This window comes from Meles meles, chromosome 3, assembly GCF_922984935.1.
Source record: "Meles meles chromosome 3, mMelMel3.1 paternal haplotype, whole genome shotgun sequence".
Classification (NCBI taxonomy): Eukaryota; Metazoa; Chordata; class Mammalia; order Carnivora; family Mustelidae; genus Meles; species Meles meles.
The window spans coordinates 32,122,854-32,142,607 of record NC_060068.1 but is presented as its reverse complement, the minus strand read 5'-3'; the positions used below and the strand labels follow the sequence as shown (position 1 = coordinate 32,142,607).

Genomic DNA, 19,754 nt, shown 5'->3' with positions numbered 1-19,754 from the left:
CTACAATATTATTTTGGGGACAAGGTGACTCCATGTGTCCTTTTAGCCCTCTCCTTCCTCCCACTCACTTGTACCTCTTTCTACTCATCCTTTGTCTTTCTGTTTTAGATCATTCTTCCACCCAGGAACAAATCACTGACCCCACCCCCAGAAAGCAGAAGAGGAAAGGAAGAATTAATGAGACATTTAGAAAAGAAACAGGGAGAGACAGATCAAAGGAAGAGGACCAGAAGAAAGACTGAGGAGAAACAACACTAGAAAGAGTATGTTCAACCTCTGCCTCTGCCCCCCCGCAAAAGGAAGGAAAACACCCTGATGGAAGCAGACAATAGGAGGAAGAAGAAATGACCTACAAACAGTAATAGGGAGCACAAGAAAGAGAGAAGCAGGTTTGAGGGGAAAGGTCCTTACTCACCCTTGAGTCGGTTTCCTGGAGGAAAACACATCCAGCAGATATCCTGTGGAGGACTTTTTAGTTTCAAAATCATATTATCATCCTGAGTTTGCACTTACTGTGTCAGAGGGGACAGGGAGGAACACTGTACCTCCGCTCTGATCTCCTTCATTAGCACCACCACTCCCACCACTTTGTAGCCAAACTGAACTCTCTAGCTCTAACGGTGTGTCTCAGACAAACAACAGCTTCTTCTCAGCCAAAAATAGAAGGAGAGAGGGGACCTAATTCAGCAGATGGTAGTAGGCAGGTGGGGTATGTGCCAGGATCTATGTTTCCATGCCCACCCACTGATATCCATTCACCTTCCGTGGACTGCTCTCAGCCTGGGTTATAGAATTCTTTCCACTGCCCATGCAATACTTAACACTAAACCTGATTGAAGGGAGTGAAGTTGTGGAGTCCTGGGGGAGCCCACAAACTCCAGCCTTTGAACAGGAGTTCCCCAGCTTACAATTAAGGAAACTCAAACAGGGACCTTGGGAACAGAACTGGGAAGAGGGCCAGTGGGGACAGTATGAGGAAACCTGGTCAGGAGAGGACTATGGGACAGCAAGGGCATAGGAATGGGGGAGGGCAAGTTTCTTGGTTCTCTACTCCTCACCACAGACACATTCCACACTTCCCTGTAACCCTCTGAGTCCCTCACTGGGTCTCCATCTGTGGCTGTCCCTGCACCATGCCATCCATATCTGTTCTTTATTTGCCCTATGGAGTCAACCTATATCTCTGATACCCTTGATATGTAGAGTACTGGATAAGTTGTGCTTAAATCAAGGTAGGGCCACAACATCTTCGCCCCAAGGATTTTATAGTCCAATGGGAAGGAAAGAAGAACACTTTCATTTATGAGTCAGGAGTGACATGAAGCTGGGTGTCATCCTAAACACTCTCAGACATTTCTGTGAGCTCAGTACCTTTCAGTTTGGTATGGATGGTCCTGTGATCTAGTTATGCCTGTCCTCCATGTATAACCTGTAGAATCCCCTTTCACTCTCCACAGTGTCCAAGGTTGAACAATACATTTTATAGTCACTCTACTTCATGTCCTATAGAGCTAGTCAGTTTCTTCGTTGGCCTATATGCTTGCAATTTACTTGCCAAACAGTTAAGTCACAAGCTTCTTTGAGAACAGATATTCTTACAACATGGAGTATCCAAATCCATGAATATGGCATATATTCCATTCAGATTCTTCAATTTTTCTTTCTTTTTAAAAAAGATTAAAAAAAATTTTGACAGAGACACAATGGGAGAGGGAACACAAGCAGGGGGAGAGGGAGAGGGAGAAACAAGCTTCCCACGGAGCAGGGAGCCCAGTGCACGGCTTGACCCCAGAACCCCAGGATCATGACCTGAGCTGAAGGCAGACGCTTACCTGACTAAGCCACCCAGGTGCCCTGAGATTCTTCAATTTTTCTTAGTATGTTTTGTAGCATAAACTCTTTGCACCTCTTATATTAGGATTATTCCTGAGTGTATGATGAGTTTTAACCATTTATTACTTTCAGATGTACATTAATTTCAAATGTACTCAAAAGTAAGTAGAAATTTCCCATCATTCCTAGCGTGATGGAGTGATCATGAATGGGTGTTGAATTTCATTAAATGACATTCCTGCGTGTCTTGATATGATCATATTTTCCTCTTTTATACTCTTTATATTCATATTTACTGGACTAATCATGCCTTTTAATTTATTTTTTAAAAATTTTTATTTAAAATCTAGTTAGTTGACATATGGTGTAATATTGGTTTCAAGAGTAGAATTTAGTGATTCATCACTTACATGTAACATCCAATGCTCATTATAATAAGTACTCTCCTCAATAACCCCCGCCCATTTAACCTATGCCTCACCCTTTCCCTCCTTCAACCCTGTTTGTTCTCTATCATTAAGAGTCTCTTATGGTAGAAGCGGAAAAAGCATTTCACAAAATACAACATCCATTCTTGATTTAAAAACCCTCGACAAAGTTGGTGTAGGTGGAATACACCTCATTATCATAAAGACCCACAGCTAATATCATCCTCTTGTGGAACTGAGATGGTATCCCCTATGGTCAGGAACAAGACAAGAGTGTCCACTCTCACCATTACTATTTAACATAGTATTGGAAGCATTAGCCTTAGCAATCAGACAACACAAAGAAATAAGACACAACCAAATCAGCAAAGAAGTCAAACTTACACTATTTACAGATGACATGATAATATATGTAGAAAACCTGAAAAACTCCACCAAAAATTGGTAAAACTCATGAATTCAGCAAAGCTGCAGGATACAAAATGAATGTAGAGAAATCTGTTACATTTCTCTATATCGACAATGAAGTAGCAGAAAAAGAAACCAAGGAATAGATCCTATTTCCAATTGTGCCAAAAATAACAAGATACCTAGGATGTACCTAACCAAAGAGGTGAAAGATCTGTACTCTGAAAACTACAGAACACTTAAGAAAAAATTGAGAAAGACTCAAAGAATTGGAAAAACATTCCATGCTCAATAGATTGGAAGAACAAATACTGTTAAAATGTCTGTGCTACCCAGAGAAATCTACACATTCAATGCAATCCCTATCAAAATATCACCAGCAATTTCACCAACAATCCTAAAATTTATATGGAACCCAAAAGACCTTAAATAGCCAAAGTGTTCCTGAAAAAGAAAAACAAAGCTGGAGGCATCAAAATTCTGGACTTCAAAGTATATTACAAAGCTGTAGTCATCAAGAGAGTATGGTACTGGCACAAAAACAAGACACATAGGTCAACAGAGCAGAATATAGAACCCAGAAGTGGACCCTCAATTCTATGGCCAACTAATCTTTTTTTTTAAAGGCACAGTTTATTTAACAAACATTCTGTGTCTTTGTACTTTCCAAATTTTCACAGTTACAAATAATGCTGCAAACAGAAAGCCTTGTCAACATGTATTAGTGAATACAGAAAGGTACATTCTTCAAAGATGTAAATGAGACAGTGAAGGCTTCTGTATATTGGTCACTTTATTGTTTGCTTATTCATTCTAGGTATGATCAACCAATCTTCAATAAAGCAGGAAAGAATACTCTCTAGAAAAAGACAGTCTCTTCAACAAATGGTGCTGGAAAAATCGGACAGCCACATGGAGAAGAATGAAACTGGACCACTTTCTTACACATTACACACAAAAAAATTCAAAATGGATGAAAGACCTAAATGTGAAATGGGACTCCATCAAAATCCTAAAGGATAACAGAACCAGCAACCTCTTTGACCTCAGTTGTAGTAGCTTCTTACTAAACATATCACTGGAGACAAGGGAAACAAAAGCAAAATTAACTCTAGGGACATCATCAATATAAAAACTTCTGCATATGTGTCGTAATAAACACTGGGTGTTTTACTCAACTAATGAATCATTAAACCCTACATCAAAAACTAGTGATGTACTATATGTTAAATAACTGAACATAAGGAAAAGCTCTGCACAGTGTGGAAACAACAAAACTAAAAAGCAGCCTACAGAATGGGAGAAAATATTTTCAAAGGATGTATCTGATAAAGGGTTAGTATACAAAATCTATAAAGAACTTATCAAGCTTGATACCCAAAAACAAATAATCCAGTTAAGAAATGGGCAAAAGATATGAACAGACACTTATCTAAAGAAGTTATCCAGATGGCTAACAAGAACATAAAAAGATCAACATTATTCATCATCAGGGAACTACAAGTCAAAACGATGATGAAATTCCACCTCTCACCTGCAGAATGGCTAAAATTAAATACAGGAAACAAGTGTTGGCAAAGATGTGGAGAAAAGTTAACCCTCTTGCACTGTTGGTGGGAATGGAAGCTGGTGCAGCTAGTCTGGACAACAGTATGGAGGTTCCTCAAAAAGTTAAAAATAGAACTACCCTACAACCCAGCAATTACACTACTAGGATTTACACAAAGGATACAAAAAAACTGATTTGAAGGGATACATGTACCCTGATTTTTATAGCATCATTATCAACAATAACCAAACTGTGGATTGGGCCCAAAAGTCTCTTGACTGATATGAATGGATGCAGAAGAAGTAGTATATACATACAATGGGATATTACTCAGCCATCAGAAAAAATGAAATCTTGCCATTTACAATGACATGGATGGAGTTAGAGTGCATTATGCTAAGTAAAATAAGTCAGTCAGAGAAAAATAAATGCCATATAATGTCATTCATGTGTGGAATTTCAGAAAGAAAACACATTAACACAGGGGTGGGGGGAAAAGGGAAAGAGAAACAAACCATAAGAGACTCTCAAAGGTAGAGATCAAACTGATGGCTGATGGAGGGAGATGGGTGGGGGGATGGGCTATTAAAGAGGGTACTTGCGATGAGCACTGGGTGTAAGTGATGAATCACTGAATGGTACTCCAGAAATTAATATTGTACTGTATGATAATTAAGTATAAATAAAGGGAAAAAAGTCCCTCACGGTTTCTTTCTTTCTCTCTGCCCCCCCTTCCCATATGTTCCAGGAATTTTTGGGTGGAGTCTTTTGGGTTTTCTACATAGAGTATCATGTAATCTTTGAAGGGTGAAAGTTTTTGACTTCTTCCTTGATGATTTGGATGTATTTTATTTCTTTTTGTTGTTTGATTGCTGAGGCTAGGATTTCTAGTAGTATGTTGAACAACAGTGGTGAAAGTGGACATCCCTGGCATGTTCCTGACCTTAGGGGAAAAGCTCTCAGTTTTCCTCCCATTGAAAATGATATTCATTGTGGGTCCTTCATATAAGGGCTTTTTTGATGTTGAGATATATTCCCTCTATCCCTACACTGCAGAGAGCTTTATTTTATTTTAATTCAATCAGCCAACATATAGAACATCATTAGTTTCAGAAGTAGAGTTCAATAATTCATTAGTGGTGTAGAACAACCAGTGGTCATCACATCATGTGCTCCTTTAATGCCCATTACCCAGTTACCTTATCCTCTCACCCACTTCCCCTCTCAACCCTCCATTTATTTCCTATAGTTAATTGTCTCTCATGGTTTTCTCACTCTCTATTACTTCCCATTCAGTTTTCCCTCCCTTCCCCTATGATCCTCTGCACTGTTCCTTATATTCCACATGAATGAAACTATATATACTTTTCTTTCTATAATTGACTTATTTATCTCAGCATAATCATCTCCAGTTCCATCCATGTCATTGTAAATGGTAAGTGTTCATCCTTTCTGACCGCTGAGTAATAGTCCGTTGTATATATATACACCACATTTTCATCCATTCATCTGCTGATGGACGTCTCTGCTCTTTCCACAATTTGATTACTGTGAACATTGCTGCTATGAATATTGGGGTGCCTGTGCCCCTTTGGATCACTATATTTTTATGTTTGGGGTAAATACCTACTAGTGTGATTGCTGGGTCATAGAGTAGCTCTATTTTTTTTTTAATTTTATTTTTTTATTTGTTTATTTACAGCATAACAGTGTTCATTGTTTTGGAAAGTAGCTCTATTTTTAACATCTTGAGGAACCTCCATACTGTTTTCCAGAGTGGCTGTACCAGCTTGCATTCTCACTGACAGTGGAAGAGGGTTCCCCTTTCTCTGCATCCTCATCAACATTTGTTATGTCCTGACTTGTTCATTTTAGCCACCCTGACATGTGTGAGATGGTATCTCATTGAGGTTGTGATTTGTATTTCCCTGATGCCAAGTGATGTGGAGCATTTTTAAAGATTTTATTTATTTGTTTGACAGAGAGAGAGAGAGAGAGAGAGCACACATAAGCTAGGGGAGTGGGAGGCAGAGGGAGAGGGAAAAGCAGCTCCACACTGAGCAGAGAGACTGATGTAGGGCTCAGTCCCAGGACCGTGGGATCATGACCTAGCTGAAGGCAGACACTTAACCAACTGAGCCACCCAGGGGACCCATGGAACAAATTTTCATGTGTCTGTTAGCCAGTTGTATGTCTTCTTTGGAGAAATGTTTGTTCATGTCTTCTGCCCATTTCATGACTGGATTCTTTCCTTTTGGGTGTTGAATTTATTAAGTTCTTTATACATCTTGGATTCTAACTCTTTATCTGATAAGACATTTGAAATATCTTCTCTCATTCTGTAGGTTGTCTGTTAGTTTTTTAGATCTGTTTCCTTTGTTGTGCAGAAGTTGTTTATCTTGAGGAAGTCCCAGTAGTGCTTTTCTTTCTCTTTCCTTTAGAGACGTGTCTATTAAGTAGTTGCTGTGGCTGAGGTCAAAGAGGCTACTGCCTGTGTTCTCTTCTAGGATTTTGATGGATTCCTGTATCACATTGAAGTCTTTCATCCATTTTGAGTTTATCTTTTTGTATGGTGTAAGAAAATGGTCCAGTTTTGGGGTGCCTGGGTGGCTCAATCATTAAGCACCTACCTTCAGCTCCAGTTGTGATTGCAGGGTCCTGGGCTGGGATCAAGCCCCACATTGGGCTCCCTGCTCAGTGAGAAGCCTGTGTCTCCCTCTCCTACTCCTCCTGCTTTTGTTCCGTCTCTCACTGTCAAGTAAATAAATAAAATCTTAAAAAAAAGAAAAAGAAAATGGTCCAGTTTCATTCTTCTGCATGTGCTGTCCAAATTTCCCAGCACAATTTATGGAAGAGACTGTTCTTTTTCCATTGAATATTCTTTCCTGCTTTGTCAAAGATTAGTTGACCATAAAGGTGAGGTTCCATTTCTCTATTCTGTTCCATTGATCTATGGTATGCTATTGTGCCGGTACCATACTGTCTTGATAATTACACCTTTGTAATACAGCCTGAAGTCTGGCATTGTGATGCCATCAGTTTGGTTTTCTTTTTCAACATTTCCTTGGTGATTCAGGGTCTTTTCTGGTTCCATACAAATTTTAGGATTGTTTATTCTAGTTCTGTAAAAAATACCAATGGTATTTTGATAGGGATTACCTTGAATGTGTGATTAATCTGGGTAGCATAAACATTTTAATAATGTTTGTTCTTCCCATCTATGAGCATGGAATGGTTTCCTATTTCTTTGTGTCTTCCTCAGTTTCTTTCATAAGAGTACAAATCCTTTACCTCCTTGGTTAGGTTTCTTCATAAGTATCTTATGGGTTTTGGTGCAATTGTAAATGGGATTAATTCCTTAATTCCTTTTTCTTCAGTCACATTGTTAGTGTATAGAAGTGAAACTTATTTCTGTGCATTGATTTTATATCCTCCCTGGTTGCTGAATTCTGTATGAGACCTGGAAATTTGGGGATGGGGTCTTGGGTTTTCCACATAGAGTATCATGTCATGTGTGAAGAGTGAGAGTTTGACTTCCTCTTTGAGGATTCAGCTGCCTTTTATTTCGTTTTGTTGTCTGATTGCCTAAGCTAGGACTTCTAGCACTTTGCTGAGCAACAGTGGTGAGAGTGGACATCCATATTGTGTTCCCAAACTTACAAAAAAGCTCTCTTAGAGTAAAAGTTTTTTCCCTTTGAGAATGATACTTACTGTGGGCTTTTCATATATGGTTTTTATGATTTTGAGGTATGTTCCCTCTATCCTTATACCATGGAGAGTTTAAATCAAGAAAGAATGCTGTATTATGTCAAATGTTTTTTTAAACATCTATTGAAAAGATCATATCCTTCTTCTCCTTTCTTTTTTCAATGTGTTGCATCCGTTGATTGATTTGTGGGTGTTGACCCACCCTTGCATCCCAGGAATAAATCCCACTTGGTCATGGTGAATAATCCTTTTTTTTTTTTAATGTACTGTTGGATCCTATTGACTAGTATCTTGATGAGTATTTTGGCACCCATGTTCATGAGGGATATTGGTCTGTAATTCTCCTTTTTGGTGGGGTCTTTGGTTGTAGGATCAAGGTAATGCTGGCCTAATAGAATGAATTTAGAAGTTTTCCTTCCATTTCTATTTTTAGCTTCAGAAGAATAGGTATTAATTCTTCCTTAATTGTTTGGAATTCTGCTGGGAGACCATCTGGTCCTTGACTCCTGTTTATTGGGAGATTTTTTGTTTGTTGCTTCAATTTCTTTGATGGTATGGGTCTGTTCCGATTTTATATTACTTCCTGTTTCAGTTTTGGTAGTTTATACATCTGTAGGAATGCATCTATTTCTTCCAGATTGCCTAATTTGTTAGCATATAGTTGCTCATAATATGTTCTTATAATTGTTTGTATTTCCTCAGTGTCTGTTGTGTTCTTTCCTCTTTCATTCATGATTTGATCTGGCTCCTTTCTCTTTTCTTTCTGATATGTCTGGCTAGGGATTTATCAACCTTATTGATAAGGTTCTTATCTTATAAGATAGGCTTATAGATATAAGATATAAGATATAAGGCTTGATCTTATAGATCAAGAATGAGCCTCTAGTTTTGTTTATCTGTTCAACTGTTTATTTCATTTCTATTGATTGATTTCTATTCTAATCTTTATTATTTCTCTGATAATATCTCTAGGATAAATAAGGCAGAATAGATGGATTTAGGTTTTATTTGCTGTTCTTTATCCAGCTCCATTAGGTGTGAGGGTAGGTTGTGTATTTGAGACTTTCCCTGTCTCTTGAGAAAGGCTTGTATTGCTATATAATTTACCTTTTAAGACCATCTTTGCTGCATCCCAAAGTTTTGAACAGTTGTATTTTCATTTTCATTTGCTTCCATGTATTTTAAAAATTCTTCTTTCATTTCCTGATTGGCTCACTCATTCTTTAGCAGGATACTCTGATCCCCCATGTATTTGTGTTCCTTCCAATTTTTCTCTTATGATTGAGTTCAACTTTTAAAATATTGTGGTCTGAAAATATGCAAGGAATTATCCCAATATTTTGGTATGAGTTGAGACCAGATTTGTGACCCAGTATGTGATCTATTTTGGAGAATGTTCTGTGTGCATTCAAGAAGAATGGGTATTCTGTTGCTTTAGGATGAAATGCTCTGAATATATCTGTGAAGTCCATCTGGTCTAGTGTTTTATCCAAAGCCCTCATTTTCTGTTGATCTTCTGCTTAGATGATCTGTCCATTGCAGTGTGGGGAGTGTTAAAGTCTGCTACTATTATTGTATTATTATCAATGTGTTTCTTTAATTTTGTTATTATTTGGTTTATAAAATTGGCTCTCCCAAGTTTGGGGCATAAATATTTATAACTGTTAGATCTTCGAGGTGGATATACCACTTAATTATGATATAGAGTCCTTGTTGAACTCTTTCTTTTTAAAAAGGACTTTATTTATTTGAGAGAAAGACAGAGCAAAAGAGGGTGAGGGGCAGAGGGAGAGGGACAGGCAGACTCCCAGTTGAGCAGAGAGCCAGATGTGGGGCTTGATCCTAGGACCTCAGGATCATGACTGGAGACGAATGCAGATGCCCACCTGACTGAGCCACCTGGATTCCCCCCTTTAACTCTTATTAAAGTCTTTTTAATTTATCTGATAAAAGGATGGCTACCCCAGCTTTCTTTTGATGTCCATTAGCATGAAAAATGGTTATCCACCTTCTCACCTTCAATCTGGAGGTGCCTCTGGGTCTAAAGTGAGTCTCTTATAAGCAGTGTATCAATGAGTTTATGGGTTTTGTTTTTTATCCAATCTGATACACTGTGTCTTTTGATTGGAATATTTAGACCATTTACCTTCCAAGTAATTATTGGAAAATATGAACTTACTGCGACTGTATTACCTGTAAAGTTCCTGTTTCTGTATATTGTCTCTGTTCCTGTCTGGTCTATGTTACCTTTGGTCTCTCTCTTCCTTAAAGGATCCCCTGTAATATTTCTCTCAGTTCTGGTTTAGTGATAACAAACTCTTTTAGTTTCTGTTTTTCCTTGAAGCTCTTTATCTCTCCTTCTCTTCTGAATGACCATCTAGTTGGATAAAGTATTCTTGCCTGCATATTTTTCTCATGTAGCATCTCGAGTATATCATGCCCATCCTTTCTGGCCTGCCAGGTCTCTATGTACGAGTCTGCTGCCAGCCTTATATTTCTACCCTTGTAAATTAAGGACCTCTGTCTTGAGCTGCTTTCAGGATTGTCTCTTTATCTCTAAAATTTACAAGTTTCACTAATACATATCAGGGTGTTGATTTATTTTTATTGATTTTGAGGGGGGTTCTCTGTGCCTCCTGGATGAATGCCTATTTTCTTCCCCAGGTTAGGGAAGTTCTCGGCTATAATTTGTTTAAACTAGCCCCCTGCCCCTCTCTCTCTTTGATCTTCTCTAGGGATCCCAATTATTCTAATATTTTTTCACTTTATGGTTGCTGATTTCTCAAACTCTCCCTTCAGATCCAGTAGTTCTTTATATCTCTTTCTCTTATCTTTATTATTCTACACAATTTTGTCTTCTGTATCATTGACTCTGTATTCTGCTTTGTTTATCCTAGCAGTTAGAGCCTCCATTTAAAAAAATTATTTATTTATTTATGAGAGAGAAGGGGGGGAGAGAGAGAGCATGAGTCTTTGTCCAGGTGCAATTGCACCCCCCCTTGCCAGGGGGCCGGGCTCAGTGTAAATGGCTCTGGAGCCAATGTGGGAGGTGAAAATTGTGGTGCCCTGATCTCTAGCCCTGGAGCTGAATGTTTGTGTCCCTCTTCAGTGAGCCAAAAGCAGTCAGTCACTCTTGTCTCCCTGGCTTCTGTCAGAACTCTGTTCCCCCAGCCTGTGATTGAGCATTTTTGTCTCAGACATGTGACCCCTTTTCAAGTCTCTAAACTTTAGGGACTTCTGCAGCACACCCTGCACTCCTCCTCCTGGGGGAGAAAGGTGGGTTTGCTATGGTTCTGCCTCTTTTTGGGTCCCTGCTTGAAAAGCAGTAGCCTGACTGTGCAGTGGTTCCTGGTTTATGGCAACATAAAGCAGACAGTAGATGCCTGGACACCCTGTCTGCAACTGGCTTCCCCACTCCAATATTTGGGAACTCTACCATGCTCAGGCACCCCAGTTCTTTTTGTGACCCTGGGGATCCAGAGACTGTGTTGTCCCACTTAGGATTCTGCCCCAAATGCTGAGTGCATTTCAAGTAGGGATGTCTCCCATGGGACCAGACTTCTAAAAGTTCTGATTTTGTGCTCTGCTGCTTATAACACTTTCCAGTTCCTGGTTTATGGAGGCTCCCTGCTCCCATGGTTTATTTTCTTTTTTTAATTTTTGTATTTTTTCTTTTATATTGATTCATTAGTTTATTTATTAATTTATATTAACATATAATGTATTATTTGCCCCAGGGGTACAGATCTGTGAATCATCAGGCTTACACATTTCACAGCACTCACAATAGTCTTGTGGTTTATTTTCTGAGATATCACCTTGGATTATTCACATCTCTGCACCTCCTACCTTGCAAAAAGTGGTCATTTTTCTATTTGTAGAATTGCAGCAGTTCTTTGCTCAGATCTCTGGTTGATTTTGCAGGTGTCCAGAATAATTTGATAACTGTCTAGCTGAATTCCAGGGACCAAATGAAATTAGGGTCCCCTACTTTCCCACCATCTTAACTCAGAACTTAAAAGTTCCCCTCCTTGAGTGCACTCCTAGAAATGGAATTGGCTCCTCATCCTGGATGGAGGCTCACTAATTACAGACACTTATGGCTCTAATTCCATGGAGTCAAGGCAGGTGAGAGATTTCCAAAGATGATCTATGTTTTTTTCAGGAAAACTATGGACATAAGCAAATATAGAACTGGTGTTTGGAGAATTGTGAAGTTGTGAGACAAGCTGGAGCAGCTTGTGTTGACAAGGGAAGAATAGAGTGCAGCAAAAGTGCTGGGCCAAGATGACTAGATTGTATATTTGTGAAGTAGATGCTTCATAAAATCACTATCTTAAGGCTTCTTGAAAACTCTGAGAGTGGCCAATGTGGAGGGCTAAAAGCTAAATTCCAGGATAGAAAATGAGGGCATCACAAGAAGTCAATTGTAGACTGTCCACCCATTCAGAGGCTGGGGAGGGCATTCAACATTGATCAACAGGGAGAGATGACAGATATAGATAGATAGATGATGATAGATAGATAAATAGAGGAGAGATAGGTAGGTAGATGATGGTAGATAGATAGATAGATAGATAGATAGATAGATAGAAGACATATAGGTAGATAGACAGATCGATCACACATTAGACTTTGGATATCCCAATACAGAAGATACTTATAGTCCGCAACAGATTGCCCCACTGACACACAACAATAATCCTTCTTCCAACCCCAGCAAACCAAGGGAGGAAGAGGGATACCTAAGTATAAAAATGAAAGAAGCAGGAGAAATAGTGAAAGGAAAGATACTTGTCCTCTTCCTCATGGTGGACCCCCCAACCCCGTCAGGCCTGAGCTAAGCAGAGGTAATCAGATAGGATTTTAATTAGATGGGTGATTTAAATCATGACTTCAATAAGGCTTATTTCATAGCCTACTGAAAACCAGTCTTGATTAGCTAAGTAGGATGAGACTTATACCTGAATCTGACTAGACATCTCTCTAATCAGCCTGATATCCATCAAGAGGTGGGCAAGAAGATTTCAGGTATGAAGGTGGTCCTAGCTTAAAGTAAAGCTGAATTTTGTTTCTAGACAATCAAGTTCCACCCAATCACCATGTGGGTCAGATAAATGGTAATATAACAGATTTCACATGGCAGAACAAATATAATTGCAAATTGTACAGATGAGAGTCCAATGGGGCTTACAGAGGCTGAAGTGGTTGTGGATTGAATCTGTGGAAGGTAAGAATAATAACAATGAGTTTTAGATGCATCTTTATAGAATGAAGTTTCAATAGGAAATACAAAGCTGGCAAACTAAGTTCCAGTGGAAAAACAACTTGAACAAGAAAGTGGAGGTAGGAACTCTTCAATTAGGTATTGTAACCAGAGAAATTAGTGGGTAGTAAAGTAGGAAAGGAAGCAGGAACAGAAGAGTGTGAGATGGCTATAAGGAGTTTCTTCAAAAGCCAGATTGGTGTCCCTGGAACATTTGGCAGAAGGCCTATTATTCTGTGTCTTCTAAGATCTTCCATCAATCTCCCTTCTCTTAGCCCTCTGATCCAATCTCTCCTCTCTTTGTATCAGTCTCCAATTGAAACCCCAAGAGCTTTGTATGGCAGGTAAAACATTTTTTTTTACTATTGTGGAAATCAAATGAAAACCAGTCAAATAAAACTAAAGACTCAAAAGATAAATCGGCTATTTGGCCGATTGGTTTCCAATGAATTGTCCATTGTGAAAATTGACCTGCTTCCATTATAATAAGGGCAAAAACAGGACAGCTGTAAAATTGTCATCCAAGCTGGGATACTCTTCTGATGGTGAGAGAATGTTGTCCATGATTACACTGGGAAGACAGGTGTAATATCCGTAGGCCACAGAGCTATCCACACCAAACTGTGAAGGGCACTGAGTTTAGGGAAACATCAGACAGTTTTGAGAAAACAACCAGGTCTCTGCCACCATTTGACTCTTCTGAATGTGGGTATTCTTCTTTCCTTTACACTGGGTTATAATGTCCATAAGGCTAGATTGTGTTAACTCTCCAATTTTCATTCAAATACAAAGTGTCACCTAGTGTGCTATGTATAATAGGCCCTCCATAGATACAGGGTGACTTCATGGGACAGGTAAAGAACAGGTGTGGATTGCATGGTATGGGGGCAGACTACTGGGACACCCACAGATGGAGACCTTGTGAGGGTCCTTAGAGTCACTGGGGAAGTAGGAATGTGTATGCAGTCGGAGGTAGAGCACCTAGAGAAGATTTCCTCCCCTGACCAGGTTTCCTCACACTATCCCAACTGGCCCTTCTCTGGTCCTGTCCCCAAGCTCCCTGTTTGGGTTTCTTTAATTATAAGCTTGGGAACTACTATTCCAGAGCTGGAGTTTGTGGGCTCCCCTGGGATCCATCAGCTTCACTCTCCTTGCTCAGGTTCAGTGTTAAGTACTTGCATGGGCAGTGGGAGACAGCTGCAAAATGGGCTACAGGCAGCTTGTAGAAGGTGGATGGGTATCTGTGGGTGGGCTGGGATGCACAGGTGCTGGTTCTGTGTCCACCACCATCTCCTTGACTAAGTGTCCTTTCTTTCTTTCCATTTTTGCTGAGAAGAGGTTGTTGTTTTTTTGGGTCTTACTCTCTGAGAGAGAGAGAGCCACAGGAGTGCTGAGGGTGACAAGGACTTTGATAGCCTGATTGAGAGATGAATGAGGGGATGAGGTAGGACAGAGCTGGAAGGTTCTTCCTTCTCTCCTCTGATCCAGTAAGTACAAACTCAAAGAAGGACAATGAAATTATTTTGGTGTTAGACACTCCTCCACAGGATATCGGCTGTTTTTTTTCTTCCAGGGATTCCACTCAAAGGTGAGTGAGGGTCTTTTCCTTGTCACCCCCTTACCTCTTCCTTGCAGTTTCTATTGCTGATTGCAGGTCATTTCTCCACTTCTGTTTGTTTAATAGCATTTCGTTTTCCTCTTATTGTCTGCCTCCTTCAGGTGTTGTGGGGGGTGGGGATGGAGGGCTTGAGTGTATTCTTTCTAGTGTTATGTCTCTCACTGATCTTTCTTCTAGTCCTCTTCCTTTGATATATTTATCCATCTGTCTAGATTATGGGACTCAGTGATGGTCTCCTGGGTTAAAGAGTGATCTAGAGCAGAAAGGCAAAGGATGAGTGACAAGAAATGCTGGTGAAGGAGAGGAAGAAGAGCCGATATAAGACATAGAGTTAAATTAACTTGTCCCCAAAATTATACTGTAGAGACAAAGTGGCTCCTTTTATGGTATCATTTTGAGGGACAAATGAAAGCATTAACTAAACACCCATGAAATAAATGAAGTTAGAGAGCAGGAACTGAACATGTGAGATGCTAGAATTGTTTCTTGAGGTGTTTCCACATTATAGTTAATCATTCAACAAAATTTACTGAGAATATAATACATCCCAGTACTGTTCCCCACCATGAGTAAACATGGCATCAGGAATATAGGTTCTAGCTGGGAAAACAGAAAATAAATCCATGCTAATTAAATGTGGAATGCCTGATGGTGTTGAGTGTTCTGAGAAGTACAAGGGCAGGGAAGAAATGGGGAAGAAAGAAGGACTTCAACTCCAAATAGGTGTTGAGTAAGGCCTGGTAGAGTAGGTGAGGGAACAGTGTTGAGCATATCTGGGGAGAACCTTACATGAAGAAGTTAGAGCATGTACCAATTCCTCCTGAAATGCAGGGAAGCCAGTGACACCACAGTAGAGGAAATTCCAGAGAAAGCAAAAGAAAAAGAGGTCTGGGTAATGATGGAGTGCTAGCTAGATGAGTCTTCCTTTATTCTTGAAGCATTTGGTCTTTTATTTTATAGAAACAACTTCACTCTATGCTATGTACAAATAGACTAAAGTGGGAGCAAGGACAGAAGGGGGAGGAATCCAGCTAAGGGCCGTTGTCATCATCTGGTGGAGCAGTGATGATAGTGTAGCCAGCTGGGACCTGCAGGAGTGAGATGTATCCAGGTGTGAGTACATTCTTCAGGAAGAGCCAGCAGGGATCTGAAGTTGGGATATGTGTGAGGAGAGGAGTCAAAGATATACCATGTATTATTGTCCTGAGCAACTGTCTTGCCATTAATTGAGCTGGGAAGACAGGAAAACAGCTGTTTCCACAGGGGAGACCAAGGATTCTGTCTGGTCAGTTTAGATAGGAAAAGCCCATTGGACATCCAAGTGGAGGTGTTGAGTATAAGTAGATGTAAGAATCAGAGTTCAGAAGAGCTGTCCAGGAAGGAAGAGAAATGTCATTTTTTTCCACCTGTGTAATATTGTATTATAAGAGTTGGGAGGAAGGAGAGGTATGGAGTGCAACTCTTTGAAGGTGCATGTGGCTTAGTGCCTCTGCACACAGTTGGTAAGACTGGTTATCCTCAGTAAAGGAGGAAGAAGTTTTGATGAGGTCTGGGGGACATGGTTTGTTCAGTTGATTGGCCCAGTTTGGGGCTGATATATCCAAGATAATATTTGAAGTCTATTGGAATAGTTATTTACTCTTGTAGAACAACCCTCCCCAACATCATACCTGGGTGTTGGTGGTGGCAAGGATACCTGAGCACATCGTCATTGGCACAAATCAGGACATACTCCCTACTGTAGGGACACGACTCACACAGCCTACCTTCTTAGTGGTGAAGCTATGTAGGACCATTCTAGTTTAGAAAATCACCTTAAGTCTTTACAGAGAGAACATGTCCTATGGGGTTGCCTGATTTCCTTCTTGTAAGGAGATAAGGTAGACATGAATGCATCCCACACAAACATCTGCTAGATGCTGCTATCATGCATTTGTGGAAAAACCCTAATCTTTTAAAAATACCTGAGATATTTCTTACTAAATCACTCACTTATCCTCAGAAGAAGGAATCTGGCAGTGAAGTAGTACATTCAGGTCAAGAACAGGGCTGTGGGAAACAAACTGAAGGTTGCAGAAAGGAAGGTGGGTGGGGGGATGGGGTAACGTGGTGACGGTCATTTAGGAGGGCATGTGATGTGAGGAGCACAGGGTGTTACAGGCAACTAATGAATTATTGAACATTATATCAAAAACTAATGATGTAATGTATGTTGACTAATTGAAATAATAATAATAAAAAAGAACGAGGGCTCCTGCAATTAAAGGAGGAGTCTTTCTGCCTTCAGAAAGTGAAAGTTTCAGTTATATTCCACTTTATCATGTACTATTTTATTCAGTCAACACATATGTATTGAGATTATACTATGACCTGGGAAACCATCCTAGGATCTGCCAATATCACTGTGAATAATAAACGGTGCTTATGTTCCAGCAGGATGAGATAAACCATAAAAGTAGAGAAATGTGATGAGCACGGGGTGTTATATGCAACTATGAATAGTTGAACATTACTTCAACAACTAATGATGTATTATATGTTGGCTAATTGAACACGATAAAAAATAGAAAGCAATGTAGAGAAAGAAAGTAGAGAAATGTAAGCAATGTGTGGTAAATTGTGTAAGTGCTATGGGGGAAAAATCAAGAGCAGGGAGGGCTTGAGGATGTAAGACATTTTGGTCTTAATATGACCTTACAGAAGGCATCTCTATAGGAGTAGGCATTTGAGTAAAGATCTGAAGCAGGTAAGAGATAGAAGTCTGGAGAAAGAACATTCCAAAGAGAAGAAAATGCAAAATCCCAAAGGTGGAAATGTGTCTAGTTTGTCCAAGGAAATTCAAGAATACACAGTGAGTGAAAGGGGCATGATAGGAGATAAGGTCAGAGGTACTGGGTGTGTGTGAGTGTGTGTGTGTGTATGTGTGTGTGTGTGTGTGTGTGTGTGATACATAGGGCCTTGCCACTGCCAGGATTTCAATTTTATTTTGAGTAATTTTGGTAGACATGGACATACTATCAGCAAAAGAGTTACATAATGTGACATATTTTAACAGAGTCATTTAAACTGCTATGAGAATAAACTATCAAGGACAGAAGCCAGGAAACCGGAGAGGAGCTTATAATAATCCATCTGAGAGAGGATAGTGGCTTGGAGCATTTACAATGGGGGGTGATAAGAATCAATTGGATTCTGAGTATTCTGAATGTAGAGCCAAAAGGCTTTTTTGATGGTTTAGATCTAGGGACCTCTAAGACATAAAAAAATAAAACTATTATAAGATCTTAGGACTGAGCAAATTAAAGAATATCGCAAAACTTCATCAACATCGCTATTGTTAACATATATAAATTACCTCTTGGACATGAAATGGTTCAAGGCCTATTGGAGATAGTTTACTTAGTTTGTGTAATCCCAGATAAAAAGAATCATATCATACAGGGAAACCAGTATTTTCCTGCTAAAAGAGGATTGTCCAATAGTCTTGCGACACGTAAAATAATTCATTTCCTCATATCTTTGATATGGATACATACAAATATAGATATGTGGCCCAATTCCAGAAGCTAGCAAAGATCTTATACTCCACATCATGGGACTAAGAAAGAGCACCCTATTTATGTCTCACAGCACATGTTGTTGGGCTTTGATGTGTTACAAAAGATACTACTGACTGAAGAAGTCAAAGATAAATAAAGACATGTTACTCAATCTCAGAATTTCTCTTTTCCTGTTCTCAGGTGATTGTGAACAACTGAGTCATGGGGATATGGTTGAACCACTCATCTATAGATGGCTTCATCCTCTTGGGCATCTTTTCTCATAGCCAGACTGACCTTGTCCTCTTCTCTATGGTTATGGTGGTCTTCACAGTGGCCATCTGTGGGAATGTTCTCCTCCTCTTCCTCATCTACATAGATCCTCGGCTTCACAAACCCATGTACTTCTTCCTTAGTCAGCTCTCCCTCATGGACCTCATGTTGGTCTGTAATATCACACCAAAGATGGCAGTCAACTTTCTCTCTGGCAGGAAGTCCATCTCCTTTGTGGGTTGTGGCATACAAATTGGCTTTTTTGTCTCTCTTGTGGGGTCTGAGGGGCTCTTGCTGGGGCTCATGTCTTATGACCGCTATGTGGCCATTAGCCACCCACTTCACTATCCCGTCCTCATGAGTCAGAGGGTCTGCCTCCAGATTGCTGGGAGTTCCTGGGCCTTTGGGATACTAGATGGAATTATCCAGATGGTGGCAGCCATGAGCCTACCTTACTGTGGCTCAAGAATTGTGGATCATTTCTTCTGTGAGGTTCCAGCTTTATTAAAACTGGCCTGTACAGACACATCTCTTTTTGACACCCTGCTCTTTGCTTGCTGTGTCTTTATGCTGCTCCTGCCTTTCTCCATCATTGTGGCCTCCTATGCTCACATCCTGAGGGCCATGCTCCACATGCGCTCTGCTCAGGCTCGTAAAAAGGCCCTGGCTACCTGTTCCTCCCATCTGACAGCTGTCTCCCTCTTCTATGGAGCAGCCATGTTCATCTACCTGAGGCCTCGGCGCTACCGTGCCCCTAGCCACGACAAGGTGGTCTCTATCTTCTACACAGTCCTTACTCCCATGCTCAACCCCCTCATTTATAGCTTGAGAAACCGGGAGGTGATGGGAGCCGTGATAAAGGGGTTAGACCATTGCAGGACAAGAAGCCAGCATTGAAGGAACAGCATCTGGTGCTTGGTGTTGCCACCTCTTGCTTGCATGACATTGGTAAGTCACTCATCTTTGTTAGCATCTGTTTCCTCATCAATAAAAGAGACTCATGACACCTGCCCTGCCTCACAGGGATCAGTACATGTAAATCTAGAGCCTCATGTGGAAGCAATGCATTGATATTGTTGTCATTATTTATAATTTTTAAAATTTTGAATTAAATCTACCTATTTCTTAATTC

At 40.0% G+C, this 19,754-nt stretch overlaps 1 protein-coding gene across 1 annotated transcript; it reads left to right on the top strand.

The window, feature by feature from the left end:
- Nucleotides 1–18,571: 18,571 nt before the first annotated feature.
- LOC123938878 (olfactory receptor 56) lies at nucleotides 18,572–19,519 on the top strand. Its single transcript, XM_046000644.1, has one exon. It carries the CDS (start codon nucleotides 18,572–18,574, stop codon nucleotides 19,517–19,519), a length of 948 nt encoding a protein of 315 aa, XP_045856600.1.
- Nucleotides 19,520–19,754: the final 235 nt, after the last annotated feature.

What these genes read in the sequence shown, in the direction of transcription:
- LOC123938878 (XM_046000644.1), top strand. Translation starts at nt 18,572, where the DNA reads ATGGGGATATGGTTGAACCACTCATCTATAGATGGCTTCATCCTCTTG.